At 36.1% G+C, this 20,172-nt stretch overlaps 2 protein-coding genes across 4 annotated transcripts in view; both read left to right on the top strand.

The window, feature by feature from the left end:
* Window positions 1-13,942, top strand: part of LOC139696911 (titin homolog) — a 45,124-nt gene extending 31,182 nt beyond the window's left edge. Inside the window, exons 8-10 of one of the 3 annotated variants that reach the window (XM_071595791.1) lie at window positions 1,387-1,416; window positions 7,698-7,944; window positions 10,336-13,942. In XM_071595791.1, the coding sequence (XP_071451892.1) occupies window positions 1,387-1,416; window positions 7,698-7,944; window positions 10,336-12,260 (2,202 nt within the window). In that variant the 3' untranslated portion in view covers window positions 12,261-13,942. The remainder of the gene's footprint in view (window positions 1-1,386; window positions 1,417-7,697; window positions 7,945-10,335) is intronic. The other 2 variants (XM_071595793.1, XM_071595792.1) reach the window with 2 other exon arrangements.
* A 3,675-nt stretch (window positions 13,943-17,617) lies between these two features.
* The window catches only part of LOC139696276 (tetraspanin-18-like), a 104,420-nt gene continuing 101,865 nt past the window's right edge, over window positions 17,618-20,172 (top strand). Inside the window, exon 1 of the mRNA XM_071594970.1 lies at window positions 17,618-17,802. The gene's annotated coding sequence lies outside the window, so the exon portion shown is untranslated. The remainder of the gene's footprint in view (window positions 17,803-20,172) is intronic.

Below are 20,172 nucleotides of genomic sequence, written 5' to 3'. Positions count from 1 at the left end.
TCCTTCAGATAATCAGGGTTGGTAATCCAAGGGGCTGATGTTCTTTCAGCAGATGTCTTAAATGTATTGTCTAGACAAATATAGAAAAACAGATATTTTGTGAGGGAAAAATTAGGCAATAATTACGCAGACTTCTCCTTCCATGCAATGGGGATTTCTTAGCAGATTTTTGAGACTCAGCACCAAGCAGAAACAGAGAGCCGAGGCTCACAAGTCTGCATGCACATGGTGGAACCCAGACTGATACATGTACTGACCAAATGTGCTAAGGGCTGACAGTAAAAATTGGCTATAGCAAGCAAAGATCTTTCAGTGAATTTTAGAAGCTACTTTGTAAAAAATTACTTATCCAATGCGTGTGTGGGGTGATTTTTGCCTCCAAAGTCCAAGAAGAGCCCATTCAGTCTTCAATTATAATCATGGACCTTGTTAATGTGGATAATTATCATAATCGGTGTAATGGATGAAAAATGCCATCTTTTTATTAAAATTTTGTGCAAAAATAGCTCAAAATAATGCAATTTCTAATACTCTGGTGAAGCGGTGCATCTGGTATGCAAGATAAATTATTGCAAATCATTCCACCTGGGAAAATCATGTTATGATAGATATAGCTATTAAATGCAAAAAAAATATTTTCCAGGTTTCCTTAATTTTTTCATAGTATTTGTATTTGCAAATGTTTTGTGACTTTAGGGGAAGTCAGAATATACTAGTTTATTAATTTGAATAGTAAATAAAGTATTATAACAGTAAATATATGTTAAAATTTGTTGGTGCATAAAAACTTTATATTTTTCTTTTTAGTTTATGGTTGCTTAATATAGGCTTAAAAACTATCTGTACAAATGTTTATTGGTAATATTTCTTGTAAATGTTGTCTATTATTTTACCCTAGTCATTATTTCAACATTTATATTGGTACATGCAAATTGTCCAAAGTTGAAAGTCTACTAAACGTATTAAATATTACTTCAGTATTGACATATAATGAGGTCATCCTAATTAAATTTGATTTGCACATTGATATGCTTAATTTTCATGAATTAGCAACTAAAATTGCAGATACACTTAGCATTAATGTTTCAGTGGTGCCTGTCGCCTTTCTTTGAATAGTTTTAAGTGATCGTTATACCTTTTACCCTGTGATTGTCTGCCTACATGCCATGTTCACTGATTAATGTAATGCCAGGTTGGCTGATTCTTAGTAATTTTTCTCAGTAATATATTTTATGATTGTCTAATTATACATAATTGTCAAATTATAAATAATTGTAAATTTTATTGCACATAGAAAATGGTTATTGATAAGGAGCTGTCATTAATGCTCTTTATATGGTGCATGAATATTGACTCAGTGTTTCATTTTACACATGCAAATCTTAGATGTGTGTGCAACCGTGTAAGCCCTCTTCGGTATGTATTACAAGCTCGATATCCAATCTCTTAATAGCATGAACCATTGTTGCCTAAGGAGTTTTTGTTTTTATTTGCTTTTCAGTTCTCATTGGGGTAAATTATTTGTTTAAATGTAATGCCTGGCTGTATTGCATATTTAATATGTTAATGCTATGTTGACAGATGTAATGCAATTTTAATTTTTTTTTAAATACGCTGAAGAACTGATGTTGATAGGTTTCTTTGCCACCTGAGTTGTCCCACAAAAACAGAATGTTTTGTGGGTGAACCTTATTGTTTAATGGTATATCCAGAACACAATCAATAAATTCATTGTTACAGTTCAGTAAATGATGGGCACGTGTGGTGGCTTAGTTAAAGTAATGAGGTATTTATTTTTTTAGAAGCTTTGAAAGCAGGTTAAGAAATATGTATGTACTACTTAGTTGCTTATTTTTCTGATATAATTTTTTCTCATAAGCTACCTAAATTACACAGGGTAATGTGATTGTGCTTCTAGTTCAAAAAATATTTTTATTATGTTTAATTTACATTAATTTTGTTCAATTTCTGAAACTTTATCAAAGGTCCAATGCTGAATCTGAAAATAATGACCAGGGGTTCGCAAAGGAAGTTTCTCTGAAGGCTTGAAACACGAATCAAATTTTAAATGATTTTCAATTAATAAATAATCAATAAGTTGCCACAGCAAATTTCTCCATTAAAGCACATGTATCTTTAGCTAATAGTTGGCTAAGTGTGATAACATGAGATAAGAGCAGATTTTCGTGAATTAAAAGGCTAGTATTATAAAATGACTATACTATAACTGATAATCACTTCACCCCATTTTTTTCCAAAACTAAAATTATGTTAAATGAAAAATGCAGGCATTTTGAAGTGGGAGGGATTGAGCAATAAGCCATCCGAGTTGTACAGTTAGTAGCATAACAACATTTTCTAAAATCTCATGCGGTGAAACCTTGAATTCATGTTTTTGAAGGGGTCAGTGGAAGAAATACGTTACATTGAGGTTGGTGGAAAATATTTTAAAAGTGTATTTTCGTTTTCTAGATGAAAAACCTTTTATGATTGTTGGAAATAAATAACATGGACAATTCGTTATAATGAAATCAACATAAAGAAAAAAATACCTAGAACTGAAAATTTTAAACTAAGACTTCTTATGTGGGAAAGTTTGTATGTATAATAAGTTTTTCTCTATTCATGTATAGTTCTTGCCAAAGTTCCAACTTCTGCTTGATTTTCCATCATTATTAGTTTTCTTTTGGCCTCTTTAATAGAATTTGAATTGCTTGTATTTGTCATTTAATATTTTAAAAAGGCTTTCATTGGGACTTTTAGTTATTTATTATTTACTTCTGTGTAAATGTAGGATTGCAAATGACCTTTGTTTCTATTGAATAGAAGTTGATAAATACTGATTATGTTTGTAGAAAACGAGTGGAAAATTCACCCAACTATGGAGGTAATTCAGAAAATAATGCCTTCTGTTGTTTTGTGTTGGTCTGTAACATGTGAGGCTGATGTTTGTGATGTTGTAGTTAAGGTTGAACTATCCTACCTCTGTGCTGATAGTTTCATTGATGTGTGACAGATAGGAGCAGTATAGCAGAGTATGAAATAAAAAAAAACATAAACATAGTAATCAACCCGAAGGTCGGTTTGGTAGGTGATGGTAGAGTTCACCCAGTACTAACCCCAACGGCATGGGAAATTCACACATCAGGGTAGGGGGGCCATGTCCTTTCCCTGTGCCGGTTATGGTTTCCCTGGAAGGTCTGGTACCTGAAAAATCTCATAGCTTGGGTGGAGCTGCAGGTGGCTGGAGAGGCTTACCCGGGAATTGAACCTGGGCCCTCTGTTCAGTAGTCCAAAGCTCTACCCATGGACTACTGCGACCCACAGAGTATGAAAATGGCATCTAAAATCGGGGTGGATGCAAAACTGATGTGTTTTTGAAAATCTCACTGCCAAACAAATTGTGCCCAATGCATGGATGCTGAGGCAGTGGTGGGTGAGTTTCAACGTTGATAAAATTGGTGTTCATGGCAAACCATGTCTTGGGTATCCCTGCCCAGCTGAAACTCCTCACAGTGAGCAGTGCCTCGATCAGCATATCTATATGGATCAGTAGTTGATGATCAGGCTTGAATTAGTTCAAAGCAATCTTGGGAATGTTGGGTTACCACAAAGTTTGTGCTCATAGGATTCTGTAGATGCTTACACAGGACCAGGAAAATCCTCCAATTGGAAGTCTGTCCGGACCTGCTATACCAGTTGAAGGCCGAAGGTGATGATTTTCTGGACAGCATCTTCACCCTAGATGAGACATAGTATCATCAGTATGAATGGAAATCTAAAAGGCAGTCCATGAAGTGGCAACATATAAATTTCCTGTCAAAAAAAGAAATCTCAGATTCATCCATTAGCAGGGAAAGTGAAGTGCTCAGTCTTTTGAGATAGGCAAAGTTTGATTCTTTTGGATGTTCTGAAGCCTGGTCTCATTTCTGAAAACCACGAGGAGATGTTGTTTAAGCTAATAGCCCTCCCCTTCAGAGGTCAGGTCAAAATAGAAGGCAAACTTTCACATTGCAGCATGATAAAGCCAGGTCCCCCACCAGTTAAGTTAATACTGTGCTGATCAAAAAATTCTGCTGGACTGACCACATTCATCTTCTAGGCCTGATTTAGGATCTCCATCCTTCCAATATCCTATGAAAGATCCATTATATGTACAATGTTTTCCTTACACAGCTGCTGTCATTAGAGCTGTATTAAAGTTGTTCATCTCTGCTGTTCAGATTTTTATGAGTGCAGCAGGGTCTTATTCATTGCTGGCAAGAGTCCATTGGGAAAAATAACTATGTAACTCAGCTTATATTATATGTCACTGTGCTCTTAAGCTCTATGTATGCATCTGTTGTAGTTTCCATGAAAAGAACATGAGGCATTATTTTTGGAATGACCTTGTTGCTATAAAGTTACTTAGAACTTATATGTGGTACAGGCAAATAGTGTGATTATACTATCCATTCACCTCCTAAGTAGGTATTCAGAAGTGCAAAAATTTATCAAACCATGTTTCAGTTATCTCAGTTTCAAGCAACATAACAGGGGACTTCACCTAAAAAATATGATTTAGTGTTTTTCCTCAAACTAATGAGCTAACTGTTACCAATGTGCTTGATTTTAAGTGCCTATTCAGTTAATGTATTATATCAGGCTTGGGCAAAATTTGCAAGATCACCTTGATGTAAGAGATTTTGAACTAATATTTTCTCTGTATTTATAATTACGGCTCTACTTGTTAATATTCACTATCATGAATCACATTCTTATGCGCTTAATATTGCACACACACAATAACAATTATACTTATTCTTTTGTGGTGTAGGAATTAGGTATTCAAGAAAGTTTGCATGCATTCAATCAGTTTTGCAATTTCAGTGATAGATTAAATCTTTGTCACTCTAATTTGTTTATCTATATTTTGACTGATTTACTTCAAAATCATTGTAACAAAACTTTGCACATCCCTACTAATTATATAAATGCTTCATGTTGACAATCAGCAATGACCTTATGATGTTAAGAAGTAATTTATCAATTATAATGTTTTTGACAACAGTTTAATTGATTCCCAGTATCAGTAACTCAAAAAAATGTTAGTGATTGTAATATACTACCTTGATCAAAAAGTTCCCGGAATAACCACCGTGTGGCGCTCCCATCGTTCCGATTTGAGTTCTGTTTTTTTTGTTAAATTGGTACATCTGTTGTTGATATTCCCTTTAAATCTTAGTGTCATAACTTGACATTTGCAAAAGTTACGTAGCCAAGAGTACATCTATCTCTGTGTGTGTTGGCGATTTTTTACAATTGCAGAAATGGATTTAAATTTGCAACAACGAACTTGTATTAAATTTTGCGTAAAAAACGGATTTAGTGGCGCACGGACGTTGCAAATGTTGGAAAAGTGTTTCGGCAACGATTCTCTAAAAAAAACGGTCGTTTACCAGTGGCACGAGCGGTTCAGAAGTGGTCGTGAGTCAATCGAAGATGATGAACGCAGTGGCAGACCATCGACATCGAAAGTCGGTGAAAAAATTGATAAAGTAAAAGAAATGTTGGTCAATAACCGCAAATTAACCATCAGAGAAATAGCGGAGGACTTGAACATTGCCTATGGATCCGCCCAAGACATTGTGGTTAATGATTTGGGTTTCCGTCGTGTAGCAGCAAAGTTGGTGCCAAGAGACCTCAATTTCATGCAAAAAAGAGACCGTGTTGACGTCGCAAAAGACATGATTTGCGAGGCTGAATCCGATCCCACATTCATCAAAAGGATCATTACTGGAGACGAGACGTGGGTTTATGAGTACGACACGCAATCCAGACATCAGGCAAGTGAATGGCGTTCACCAAATGAGCCGAGACCAAAAAAACCACGTCGTTTTCAGTCAAAAAAGAAGGCAATGCTGACGGTTTTCATGGATTACAACGGTGTAGTGCATCATGAATTTTTGCCAGAAGGCCAGACAGTAAACAAAGAGTATTATTTGGGCGTTATGAGACGTTTGCGTGAAGCAATTCGCCGAAAGAGACCAGAAATGTGGGCAGAAAACTCGTGGATTTTGCACCATGATAACGCACCGTCGCACAGTGCTATCATTATTCGTAATTTTTTGACGAAAAATGCAACAAATACCATCCAACAGCCACCGAATTCACCTGATTTGGCTCCCTGTGACTTCTTTCTGTTCAATCGAGTTAAAAAACCATTACGGGGAACGCGTTTTAGCAGCCGAGAGGAAGTAATGGAAAAATCGCAGGAAGCACTGATGGACATACCGAAAACCGAATATAAAAAATGTTTCGAGGATTGGATCAAGCGCTGGCATAAGTGTGTTGCAGTCGATGGGGATTACTTTGAAGGGGACAATATAGATTTAGATGAATAAACTAGTATTTTTAATTTTCTGAATAAATTCCGGGAAATTTTTGATCAAGGTAGTATTTAAAGTTTAAGATAATCAGATGAAATACTCTACCTTAGTCTAATTATTTTTGTTTGTTTCTTGTAGTTGATCAGCTTTGAAGATCCTTTCTGCTACTAATAAAAATAATATGATGTGTCACAGAAGTTGATATCAGTTTTAATTAAAAATATTTTACTGATCTCCTGATATTTAAGTAGCTGCTTTGGTACAGTTCCAATATTCTAACACCTAAAAAATGGCTGAAACGAACTCCTATGATGGTTTGATTCAGGCCAAAATATAATTAATACATTTATTCTTAACAAAAATGTTTGTTATAAAATTTCATGTAACTCTAGTTAATAATTTTTGAGCTGCCATGCTCCCTATAAATCTATCAGATACACTCAGTTGCGTGAATACACTGACAAAATCTCACAGGGATAATTTGGAAAATGATCAAAACCTGCTTATCTGTTGAAATCATGTAGTTCAGTTTTTTTAAATGGAAATAATACTTTCATCTTTACAACACATGGAGAAAGTAATTAAATCCAAAGTTCAAAATGATAACTGGTACTGAAATTATTTTTACTTAGTTACTCATCATTACTTTTATAGCAAAAAAATTGAATTGGCCATTTTCTCCAGTCTTTGAAAATTGGTTAGGTCATCCTTATGTCATCATGATGCCAGTCTAGCTTTTAAAAAACCATACTTGCTGAAATAGGTGATTTTCCTTCCAGAAACAATATGAAATATAATGAGACTCTCTTGTTTGCACTGCGTGGGTTAATGGTTGCATTGAGTTGAGTTGGTTGTCAGTTAAATTGTACTTAAAATACATCAATTGAAGCTTTGCAAAAGCAGTTATTTGACTTCGAGAAAGATGAGATAAGAATTTGCTTAACATTTTGTGTTATATTTTTATTACATTTTATTAGTCCGTGGCAAATATAGGTCTATGTTACTCTACTATGTTATAGTGCATATTAAGATGGTCTAATTTAGTCTCTAGGCAACAGCCTCCTCTTTGAAAGAAGCGATTTTCATCATTAACTTATTCCCCAGCAAGACTATTTCCTCACCAAGGAACTCATAAAATTCAATTACGTTCTATTTTATCCAATTTAATTTTCTTCCTTGGATTTAAATTTTCATTCATGAGCATATTTTTAGCTTAAGTGGTCTAAAATTTTCATTTGGAATGCTGTTTTTTGTTCTCTACATTATATCAACCATGTTACTTTTGATTTCTCTATATATTTCATTTGGTCATGATCTTCCTTCTTTCAGCAGGAAGATAACAACTGGCGGTTAGAATCATTTCCGGAGAGACCAGGAATGGGTCAGTCTTGTCCAGGATGCAACCGTCGTTTTGAAAGGCGTGCAGCCCTCGCATCTCATGCTCATTCATGCCACAAGAGGATACTGTTAGCCGCACAAAAGGCCAGTCGTGCTCGGAATAAGCAGCAACAACAGAAAATGGCAAAGCCAGTGACTGCTGGAGCAAGTGGAGGTGATGGTGGAAAAAATGGAAAAGGTAGGCTTCTGCAGCCAATATATCGCAAAACCCCATTTGTTTTAAAATCCAGGTGGATGACTCTATCTCAGTTTAATCCTACGAGGTTCATGAATGTATAGAAAGTCAAGTTCCGCCGAATCTCCATCTACTCCCCTCTGGAATATCTGCCAAAAAAGAAATTCATTTATCCATACATTTCAGTTAAAAGTTAATAAAGCCATTTTGCTCTCTTCTTTTGTTGTTCAACTGTAACTATCCGGAGATGGTATTTCCAGCACAGCGAAAATAATAAATTTGTTCTGATGCAGCTGTGCTACCCCTCCCTCTTAGGTGCTAGATCTCTTATCTCCAAATGTGATTACTTCCTTGTCTTTGAGTTTTGCTCGTTCTGCCTATCCCTTACCTTCTTGGGGAGTTCTGTGATGATTGGAAGAACATTTATAGATGGTGGATATATTTTCTTGACTCAAGCCAAAGTTAATGAATCCACAATGAAAATACTCCTGCCATTCTCTACTCTCCATTGCTCAACCATGCATTTTGGTGGGAGCCCAGATGTGGGGTATATGAATATTTTAAAATCCAAGTTAATTCAGAATCATGGAATCTAAAATAATGGGGAAAGGTAGAATTGCATGGGAATATTTTATTTGTGTTCATTGTAAAGGAGTTATGCATCCGTGCAGGCTTTTTTATTCAAATTAAGTTAAAATATTTAATTTCAATGTTGTTCTTTTGGCAAGGTTGCATGATAGGTTTGAACACATGATTATGGGCTCTTCCCTGACTAACATAGGTTATTACTAGTTTTATGTATTTTGGATGGCACAATGCAATGGAGCTAAATACTGAAGATTTCACTTCTTAATAAAATAAAGAAGAATATTTATTTATTTTAAGACTTTATTGGGGCGAGATTGAGACTTCATAGTCACTTCTTCCACCAGAATATGTCCTAATGAGATAGTGGGTACAATGATTTTACTGAACAAGCTGATTAAGAAGAATGTGTAGGAGATTGTTATCCTCAAGTTTTGGCCGAAGTTTGCATTATCTTCTTCCACCTCAGTCTTTTACGTATGTAATTGTAGGAACAGTAGAGTGGCCTCTTCTTCGGACTGCAAACAAAAGTTAATCAATGTCTCGTCATCTGCAAACAAAAGTTAATCATGTCTCTGAGGGGACTGTGGTTACCACATCTTCAGATTGAAATACAGATGAAAATGATGGAGAGTTTGAAAATTGGTTTATTTATGGACTCCAGTGGTAGACTTCAAAATGTAACACCTTTGTACTGGCCTTATACTGAATTTCTAACACAAACAGTGACCATTATTTCTGAACTTGATTGTTAGCTTAATTGCTATGTACTAGAATTTAATCTTTGCCTGGTAAGCACTGGTTTATTTATATTGAAAAGTTTCCAGCCGTGGGCAATATTATACTTCAGTCCCATAACTTTTTGCCAACAATGGGTCCTTTTTGGTGAATGACCCGTGATGATTCAGTTCTTGGTTTCAATATTTATTTTGGGTGAATGGTTAAATTCATGCGATTGACAGTTGTGACAGTAAACAAAGACTTTACAATATTCATGGATGCATAAAAAATTGCTTGAAGATATTGTGCTTGAAAGCATTTTGGCAAAGAAACCATTTATGTTAATTTTTTTGTGTTTTGGTAAGCTGTAATGAGTGGGATATACAATGTGTGGATTCCACTAAAATTCATGATTGAATTTAGAGATTAAGTTAAAAGTTTTGGAGTTACCCTTGTGCAAATAAATATAAAAACTTCATCCGTTAGAATGTACCAAATGACTCTTACATATCATTTCTTCACATCAAAAGAGTCCATTAATATAACTAAAACTTAAGCAGGAGCAGTATTATTACTCCTTTTCTCAGTAAAACTTAATCTCTAATAGATTTTTGACTAATCATGAACAATTGTGTACCAAATGTCCTCAGAACATTAAATTTTAGGACACAATTAGATAGATAGATAGTGGTCTTTATTTGGGCGAAATTGAGACCAAATGGTCCCTTCTTCCATTAAACCCATATTAGATGCAGGTATGCCTAAGGGGAAACATAGCGTAGTGCTTTAAACTTTAAAAAATTTATAGAATCTTAAGTATTTAACAATGGATATAATGATCTAATACAAGGTTTTAATGTGTGCAAATCACCTAGTCTAAATATTTCTTCCTCAAGCATTGAAGAGCCAAACTCTCATTTCTAAACACTTTTTAAGCTCTCACTATTCTAAACACATTTTAAGACCTTGGTTTTTTAATTATGATTTTGCCACAATTTATTTTTAAGGAGTGTAACTCGGGGGATGGTAAGGGATAACTGAACCTTTCTTAAAGTCTTTATAACTGATAACATTTTTTAAATATTGCAGATTCACTCAAGTCTAAGGAGCCAGCCACAGGCAAGCATTCGGCACAAGAGAAGCCAAAAATTGTGAGAATTAAATTTGGCAAAAGTCAGGCTGGTGTGGTGAACTTCCATAGGGGTGGAGCTGTGAAAAAAGAAGAGAATTCAAGTGAAGATGAAGTTGAGGCAAACGACTCAGGCAGCTCCTCCAGCAAGCCCCAGCCTGGGAAACCTGTCTCCCAGAGAGGGGGCGAGTTGCAATCCCTTTGTTCTGTTGGAACCACTTACAAAGCCATGCCAGACCTCGGCATGTTACCTGAAAGGATAAAGGAGGAGGAGTCGGAAGAGATGGAGAGACCAAACTCTGCCTCATCCTTCGGTACTCACCGAGATAGCAATTCTCCCCTCACCATTCCCACTCATCCTGGGAAGCAGCAACGAATCGGCATCCAGATTCGCAAGGATTATGTCAAGGGAGATCGAGTCTCAGTGTGTTCTTCCGGCCCTTCACCCCCTCCATATCCACCAATGCAGGTGGCAAAGGAGGAAGAGGAAGTAGGTGATGGAGTTGTCTTGTCCTATACATTTCCCAAACCAGACAGTGAAATGGAAGATGTGAGTTTAAAAGAACCATCCACGGCTGCAGATGATGAAGCATGTTTGGATCCCAAAGAGGGCAATGGTGCACAAGATCCCATCCAGAGTTGTTTGGAAAAAACAAAGGCAGTTGAGAAGGAAGAGCTTGATGATGAGGAAGCTGACAAAACAACCTCGATTGAAGGGAGTACCTTCCAAAGTGAGGATGAGAGTAGCTCGATTGAAGACCAGACCTCCAGCCCAGAGGATAAAGAAAGTCAGATGATTGAAGATTCAGTCGAGGGATCAAGAGTGGAGAGCATCATTGGACCCCATGGGGAAGTAAAAAGGGTATTCCTTGAGGTCATAGTTGGGGGTGTCGCCGACCCTAATAGCCTTGCTGTTGATGATGAGGAGGCCAGCAAGGAGGATGATGGGAATACAGCCAAGAAGGAAGAAAAGAAGGATGTGGGTGGAGGAGGAGCCAGTGGACCCCGTCGTGGTCCTAACACTCGTGGAAAACCCCCACCATCCCTGATGATTGCCGCGCAGCAACGGCAAGGGGGTCGACCCGTTCGGAACCGGGTGAAGGTGGAGAGGGAGGACTTCATTTATGACCTGTCAGACATGAAACTTAGTCCCACCAAGAAGGAAGATGTGTGTGCTGGTAGCAGCCTGACTTCAATGAAGAAGACTAGGAGGAATTTTTCACAGCAACAGATGGTGAGCAGTGTTTCTCAAAGTTCGAACGGTTCCTCAATCGGAGGTGCCTCAGCCATAAAGCAAATGTTGGTTCCTGGTGTGAATAAGGTAGAGGTAACTGGTAGGGCTCAGTCTTCCAATTCGTTAAACAATGAAGGGGCTCATACCCTTAGAGTGTACTCAGGGAAGACAATAGGCAGTTCGTTGCCTACTGATAAACCAATCAAAGTTCCTGTTTCGACAAAAGGCTCTTACCCTCAACCTTTAGCACCCCAAAAAATGGGTGATTGTCGTGTGGTAATAGGTGGGTTGAGAAGTGGTGATATGACTCGGCTGTCTGTGCGAAGGGTGTACAGTAGTAGCAGAAAGGTATTGAGTCCGTCCAACATGACCCCTGTGGCAGTCGAGCCTGAAGAATCCATAACCTATAGCACTTCAAAGAAATGCCCTTCATCTAAGGATTGTAATGTTGAGTCAGGTGAGGTAGATGAAGGACTGTTTGCGGAGATGGCTAAAATTGATCCCCTTGTCTTTGAAAAACCAGGTGGGAAAACTTCTTCCGTTCTCTATCAAAGTGACTCTTTGGATAGTGGAGATTCAGTGAGTGATTTTGGTAGTGTTCCTCATGCAAACAGTCCTGTTGAAAGCAATGAATTAAACTCAGCAACGTAACTTAGGTTCCATGTATTTGATGGCAAAAGAGAAACGCATTAAGACTTTGCCGAAATCTGTTGTCAAATACACTGTGCCTCTAGAACTAAATCCTAAGTTAGATGTCAACTTGTGTTGCTGGTTTGTTGTTCAATGAAAGATGTTTCAATGATGCTGGCACTATTAATTTTTTTCCAGTTTGCTTAAATTGCAGCAGCAATTTGAGCAGTAAAAATGTACTTATTTTTGTTTATGGCTTACCAAGCTTGACTCATCTACTCTTCCACAAAGTGGATTAAATGTCTGTGATTGAACCTATGTATCAGGATGCTGGGAATATGTAATTCCTGGGGCAGGTTTATTGAAATATAATTTTCTGTACAGTAATTTACTAAATACCATGAATTCAGTGGGAAATAATTTAAAATGTGGCTTTTTTCTGTATTAAATGCCTATACTTCTGACTTTATGATATTTGTTATTGCAGTTGTGATTATCATGTGCCAAAACTTTGACTGGAGAATTTTATTTCCCCGAGTGGCTAGTATCAGTGAGCATGGAGAGTGACCTTCTTTAACCAACTCAGGCTTTGTACGAATATCCTTCTGTGTCCTATTCCCGCAAAATTTGTGTGGAGGTTCTCATATATTTATAAGCAAAGGTGTATGAATATATGATAGAAAGAAATGAGATTACAGTTTATTTGGCAGATATTTTCTCAGAAAATCAAGGAATTAATCCTAATGTAAGTACAAACATTTTGGTTTGAAGGAATTACCTTATTTAAAGCTGAATTCAAAAACGTGCAATTTATGTTGATGTGCTATATTTTAGAGGAGATAGTGATCCAGTTTACTTTTATTTATATTAATTCTAAGACCTGTTATGAAGATCTGTTCCTTGAGTGAAATTGTTTCTTGATTATCAAATGATTATAATATGTTTGCCAATTATTTTCCATTTGATATTTTTCCTTGAATTCATGAGAATTCATCCCCAAATAAGGAATGCCTGCAATGATGATTTCATTTAATGACTTGGTTGGAGTTGTTCCAATGTTGTTAAATGTATGATTGGATTTTGTGTGATGTGGCAATCTCCTTAAAATCTCACTGCCAAATGGTTTATTGTGTTGGGCTGCATCTGCAAAAACTTTGAAACAGTCTTACCAAACTGTTATACTTGCATTATCTACTTTTCAGAAAACTGGGTTTTATAAAGTGATTCTATTATATTGTCCATGGATTGAGAATGTCACATTAATAATATTCTTCTTTGACTTTGGATCAAGCACCATCTAAATGCAGATTTATTTGTCTTTCATGTATTTTTAATGGAGTAATTTTCAAGTAGCTATGTGGGATATTTCACCATGCCATAAAGAAAAATGTTACTTAAGCCAAATAAGAGCTGTGTAAATAATTCAATTTTCTATGATAATATATTACTTTGGCATATAAGTGTTTAGTGTAAGTGCATTAATTAACAATTTTATTTCATTAAGACACATTGGTCCTAAGTTTTTTCTAGTGTTCAGTGCATATTTGTTTGTGTTGCTATTGTGACTTTCTTACTGACACAAATCACCACTGAATATCCCAATAAAATGGAAAGAAATTAAACTTCACCATGTACAGTTTTTAAATCATTGCATGCTATAAGAGTCGGAGTTAAGGAAAAAATATAGCATTATTACTTGTGTCTTGTCCATTGTAAATTATTCTCTTATATGATTTTCATGAATGAGAGAAAAATAAAATTTCCTCAGTTTGTAATTCATCTTTTATCTCTTAAGCCATTTCATATGCCACTGCTCCAATTTTCATAGCATCAAAACAGGTTGGTTATCATTTGTTGAGATGTGGTTATAAAAATTGTTCTTTCTTTCCAAATTTGAAGAAGCATACTTAATAGCTAAATAAGCTGCCTATTGTGTATGACAGTGTGTTTCATGTAGGACTCCCTAAAATCAATTACCTGGCTGTATTATATAGTTGTGGTTAAACTGTTTTCCTTGGTAAAAGTTATTTTCAACAGACAAATCATGCCAAGTAGTGAATCATTCTTGCTAATTAACTGCTGTAATTAATTGGCATGCCACAACATTGATCAATACTTATCAACCAAGCATCTATCATAAACAAGTTACAGCTGGCTAGTCATGAATGATTAATTTATTTCCATTTTATAGTTTTGCATACGAGGGTAATACCAGACGTAACCGACCCAACAAAGAAAACAAAAATTTTGGAAAAAAATGTATTTATTTTTCCCCATAATCTCCTTTCAATTCTACCTGCATATACTTTTCCCAGCGATGTTCAGTAAGTTCAATACCCTTTTTATAATAAGAACTGTCATGCTCCTCAAAATAGCCATTAACTGCCGACCATTCTTCACGGTTGGGAAATCTTTGACCACCGAGCCATTTTTTCAAGTTTGCGAACAGAAAATAATCCGGGGGGACTAACTCTGGCAAATATCGTGCATAAGGTAGCAATTCAAACTTTAATTTATGAATTTTGGCCATTGCAATAACGGATTTGTGAGCTGGTGCATTGCCTTGATGAAACAACACTTACTTCTTAGCCAAATGCAGCAGCTTTTGCTTGATTTCTTCTCTCAAACATTGCAATAAGTTTGCATAATACTCACCATTGATAGTTTTTCCTTTTTCAAGATAGTCATTGAAAATTATCCTATGCCCATCCCAAAAAACAACACCATGACCTTGCCTGCAGATGAAACGGCCTTCGCCTTCTTTATAGCTGGTTCTCCCTATTGAATCCATTGTTTTGATTGTTCTTTTGTCTGGGGTGTGAAGCATAGGACCCATGTTTCATCCATGGTAATGATACAGTGCAAAAATTCAGCTTTGTCACTGTGAAAATCTGCTAAACACTCAATTGAAATATCTTCATGACACTGGTTTTGTTCAAGTGCGAGCAAATGCGGCACCCATCTTGCACTCAGCTTTCTCATGACCAAATTTTCAGTTAATATGCGATTTGCCACGCTTTTTGAAATGCCTACTATGTCTGCTAGCTCGCGCACTTTCAGTCGACAATCATCCAGTATAACTTTTTGGATTCTTTTCACTGTTTCTGGAGTCGTCACTGCATTTGGTCGACCAATGCAATGTTCATCTTTACAGCTCGTATGGCCTCTTTAAACTCTGCTACCCAATATTTTACTGTTGCAAAAGAAGGAGCAGACTCACCCAGAGTAGATTCCAGTTCAGATTTTATATTGGTTCAGCTGAAGCCTTTCAAATAAAAGAATTGTGTCACATAACGATGACCAATTTTTTCCATTTTCACAAATTCACTGAAAACGTTCACTATTGATGGCTGCCAAACAAACACTAAACAATGTGGCGTCTTATAACTTGAAAAATATGCTTTATAGATTGTGTGATTTCTAATACAGTGATATTTTTCAAATAACTACCGCCATCTCTCGGTCAGGCGGGTACTTCTGGGACCACCCTTGTACTAATAAATCTCAATTTTTTGATATTTAATTTGAACAAGTATTAGTGGAAATATAATTAACTTCAGAGTTGATAATGAAGCAAATAATTTGTGTTACTGGAATAGTTTTTTCATTGGTTTGCATGACTATATTGTTCAATACAGAAAACTCACTGGACAAATACATTGCTTGATATAAAGAAATTACAGTTCTTACTTCCTATATCTAATTTCAATTTGAATATTTCTTACGTTCTGAATTTGTAATTCCTTTCAATTCATTGAATTTGTATGCTTGATTAAGCTAATTTCCCAAAAGTTGCGGCCAAAAATCACAATGAAGTTTTCCATGCTGCTACCACCATGACACAGTTAACCTCATAAATTCAGTTAGTTGAAAGAGCAGTTAACAGTTCAATGGTTGAGCATTTAAAACTGTTTTTCCATCATTCTTGACAATAGTTGAAAATTTTAGTTCATTGATTATGGATAAAGCATTCATTTAACATATTGATGAGTGCATGCATGGCAAGCCACAGGATGCCCTGTCTTTCTCCTTTTTGTGGCTTTTAGTGTATACATTTAGATATAATATTCCCTTAACCTTTTGTTTCTGTATTTTGATCTGCTGAAGCAAGGATATTTCTTATGACAAATGAGCACATGAAATCCTGATAACTGAAATTGTCCAAAAGAAATACATCAGCAGTACCATAACTCAATGTTTTCTTGATATCTATAGATCATCCGCCTGCTCTGCTATGGATTTTTGGGCACTATTTATTTATCATACGTTCCCATTTTTGTAGATGTTATCTCATTACTTAGTAATTGAGTATTATCCTTCTTGAACAATTGGGACAATTCATACCTTTGACATTTGGGCTGACTTAAAATAAAATGTATATCATTCTTTTAATATTATTCATTTGCTGATTATTTTTTAAATATTTGCCACAGTCCTGCATAAACATGTGTAGGATACCCATCTGTATACTATTTATTTCATCACATTTCCAAATTTTAAGTTAACTAATGTATTATTCCCAATATTATTATGTGGCTATTTTTTATTTTGAAATGGAAATTAATCCATCTGTCCATTATGGTACTTTTCATTCATCACTTAGGCTATCTATCTAGCTATAAGGTAATTGCGATTTCCAGGGACCGCGAATGTCCTAATTGCAAGGGATTGGAATATGGCTACCAGGTTTGATAATGTAAAAACATGTTAAGTGTGACCTAAAATTTAAAGAAAATGAGGGGGTTGGCTCTTAGTGTTTCTCTGACCTTAGCCAGTATCCACGACTAAGGCATATGCTTACCGTGAGGAAAGGGTATAAATTGAGATTGTATCATTAATAATGGGGATTTTGGTGATTAATACCTTGCAATGTTCACAAGGACTTCCATTTCTGGTTCAAATAAGTAAATTATTGTGGAAACTGGAAATAAGATGTTAATTTTTTAAACCAAAGTAGCATGTAGGCGCAATAGTAATTTTGTTCGCACACATGAAACCATATGACATAATTTTTGCACTCCATTTCATTGCATCATCCAAGTTCTTAAGCATTATCATTTCCTCATGCTTGAAACCCGCTTTCTTTCTGACCCTTTGAAAGTGACCAATCGTAAACTCATGTTTGAAGAAATTCTTTAAGACATAAATAATTCGAAATGAACACCTTAATCGATTTCTTTATAAATTTATTTTGAGCGATTTCAATTAAATGATTGGTTTTCATTAGAATCGAAGTATTGCTCACCTTTTGATTTTTTGTCCCTGACAATTTCAACGTTAGCAGCGGAGGAATGTAGATCGACAACGCCGCGCTTCAAACTGGCAACAGTGCATGCTGTGCATTTGTTTTGCTAGTAGTACGAGGGATACGAGGCAAAGTGAGTTTGTTGAAGTTGTCTTAAGTGGTAGGTACGCCTGGGGGACTGTCGGGCGAAGTTAAATCAATGTAAAATTTTTGTGACAATCGTTATCAGTCCAACATATTTTTTTTATGCCATCAAAAACATTGTGCTGCGTTCGAATGGAATACGAGATCATTAAACGCGCTGTAATCTGAAAATCGGTAAGTAATATTTCTATGCCTTCGCCTCTCGTATTAGTTCGGCTCTTGCTATTTTATTCTGTTGTACTTGCTAGTTTTTGGAACACATATTGTAGGCCACCCTAAGTCCAGTGGTGTTAACTCCATATTACTCTTTGGAAAACTATTTAAATATTCTAGAAAGTGCGTGACTCATTGAGAGCTATAATTGCAATTTACAGCGTGTTACCTGCGTAAATGTTGACCGAAAAGAATATAGAATAATACGTTCTTCGTAAACCTAATGCATTATTATCATGTAGAAGTAAAAATCGAGGAGTAATTTAATTTAAAGGTGTAAACCAAGTCCGTTCGGTTGATAGCATTTTCTTGTTGTCAGTTATTTGTTCACAAGTTGATTTCAATATTCAGAATGAAAATTGTTTGTTTATTCAAATTTTCTCACTGCCATTGGTAAATATTTAATATTTGAGCGGATTTCTTAGGAGTCTATTATCTAGTCATGTTAATAGCTAGTATTTCCCTTTTTTGGTTATTTGACAGTGTCATTCATATCGGTTGTCCACTTTTTAGTTTTTCAACTATGAAACATTATAATAAATCATTTGAAAATAGTTTTAACATGTTGCATAGACATTATCAGACGGCGTGATGTTTTTCGTTCTGCCTCACCGTAAGTTCTGCCGTAAAGATGATTCCCTTTTTTGGACTTTGAAATTAACTATGTTTAATGTTTCAAATGCCTAGCCTTTGTTATCATGGCATACTTCTAAATTGTTTCGATCATTGGAGTTCATGGGTGTATGAAACAAACTTGTTTTGAAAAGCCTTAAGACAGGAGGTTGTTACACAGGAAATTATTGGGTTAAACTCGCGTTGATGTTGAATTATGGAGCGCACTGTTGATATTGTTATTCTTAAAATCTGTTACCTTTATTTATGGCGCAGAAGGTTTTTGGTGTGTGCCAGAAAGTTAATGAATGGAATGTCAATTTAGCTTTGTGTCACGAGTTCGGATCCCTCGAAGAGTAATTACTTACAAGTAAAAGGATCAAAATATTGTCCCGCAGAACCTCTAAATGTCGGCGCTCTTTATGCCGGAAACTTGTTACGTATTTCTTTTCGCGATACGCCAACACGATTGATTCCATAGCAAAGGCAACAAGTGGCTTTGAGTTCTCTGTATTACTACACGACCAGCATTACAGTCTCAAATCAATTGAGCCTCCTGCTGCCCTGCTCTGTTTTACGAGGTATACCTGGTCATCTTCTCCCTAAAATTTTTTTATTTAGGCTATCTTTAAGCTACGGCTCTAATGGTACTTTTACACTGTGAATTTTTTCATTAGGCATTCGGTACTTTACTACCTCGGTACCTCGTTATCTTTTTTAAAATTTGGCTTTTGAAATGTTACAAGGAATTTGAATAGGTTTCATCCTGTTTTGCCAAACCTGAAGTTGATGCGTGCCATTTGCTCTTAATAGAATAATAATGTGGAAGATTCGATGAACGATTCTGGTGCGATTACGTTTAATGTCTGTGTCGTAGGAGCGACTGACTAATTTAAATATTCGACCCATTAGTTCGGATCCTAAGGAAGCATATTTCCGTTTCATGCCGCGATTTTCTGCCACTTGCTATTCGACGCCTATCGGTTAAATGCTTACCCTTCTTAACGGGTTTCATTATGCGTAGGCAATGGTCGCAATCTGGTCGATATCATCACTGCTTTCCTTGCGAACGAAAATATGGATCGAGAACCGTGATTTGAACCGATGTCCCCAATTTGAACGGATTTCCTCAGTTTGGCTGTCAACAATTCAAACTTCTAGGTGAATAAAATGACAAGATATCTTATTTCTGAAGAAATTGTTTTTGAATGTAATTTTCACCTGTCATTAAGGAGTGTAATGCAATGAGTTTGTTTCAAAGGAGGGGAGGGGTGACTTTGGCCAACCCGCCTCCCTTACATGTACTTTTCTATGGATCTGCCCTATTGTAAGTTAGCGCATGCTGACCTTGGTGCAGGGGGTGCTTTGTGATAGTTAAGAATTCCTGACCGCTGTTATCCGCTGAGTCCCATATGCTGGCGTGAACACTCAAAAATATTCAAAAGTGGAATTTCAGGTTTCAGTACTTTATTTGCATTTTCAGAACTATTGTCAATTGATGAGTACGAATAAAACTGGAATGTGATAATAAAGCAATAACCTGTGTGGTTTATGGAAACGACAAATACGCGTATTATTTTCATAATAGCATGCATATGTGTATTAATTAGGCGCTCCTGTTAAAATCGCGAATACGGAGCTGATGAAGTCAAAGAACATCGAAGAGATGCTCGAGGGAGAAAATGCTAGGAAATTAAATTTCGTATGAGGTCATCTCGT

Source organism: Hetaerina americana, unplaced genomic scaffold (assembly GCF_022747635.1).
Source record: "Hetaerina americana unplaced genomic scaffold, ioHetAmer1.1.p SCAF_7, whole genome shotgun sequence".
Classification (NCBI taxonomy): domain Eukaryota; kingdom Metazoa; phylum Arthropoda; class Insecta; order Odonata; family Calopterygidae; genus Hetaerina; species Hetaerina americana.
Note: the sequence above shows the minus strand (reverse complement) of the source record. Positions and strands in the feature narration are given on the sequence as shown.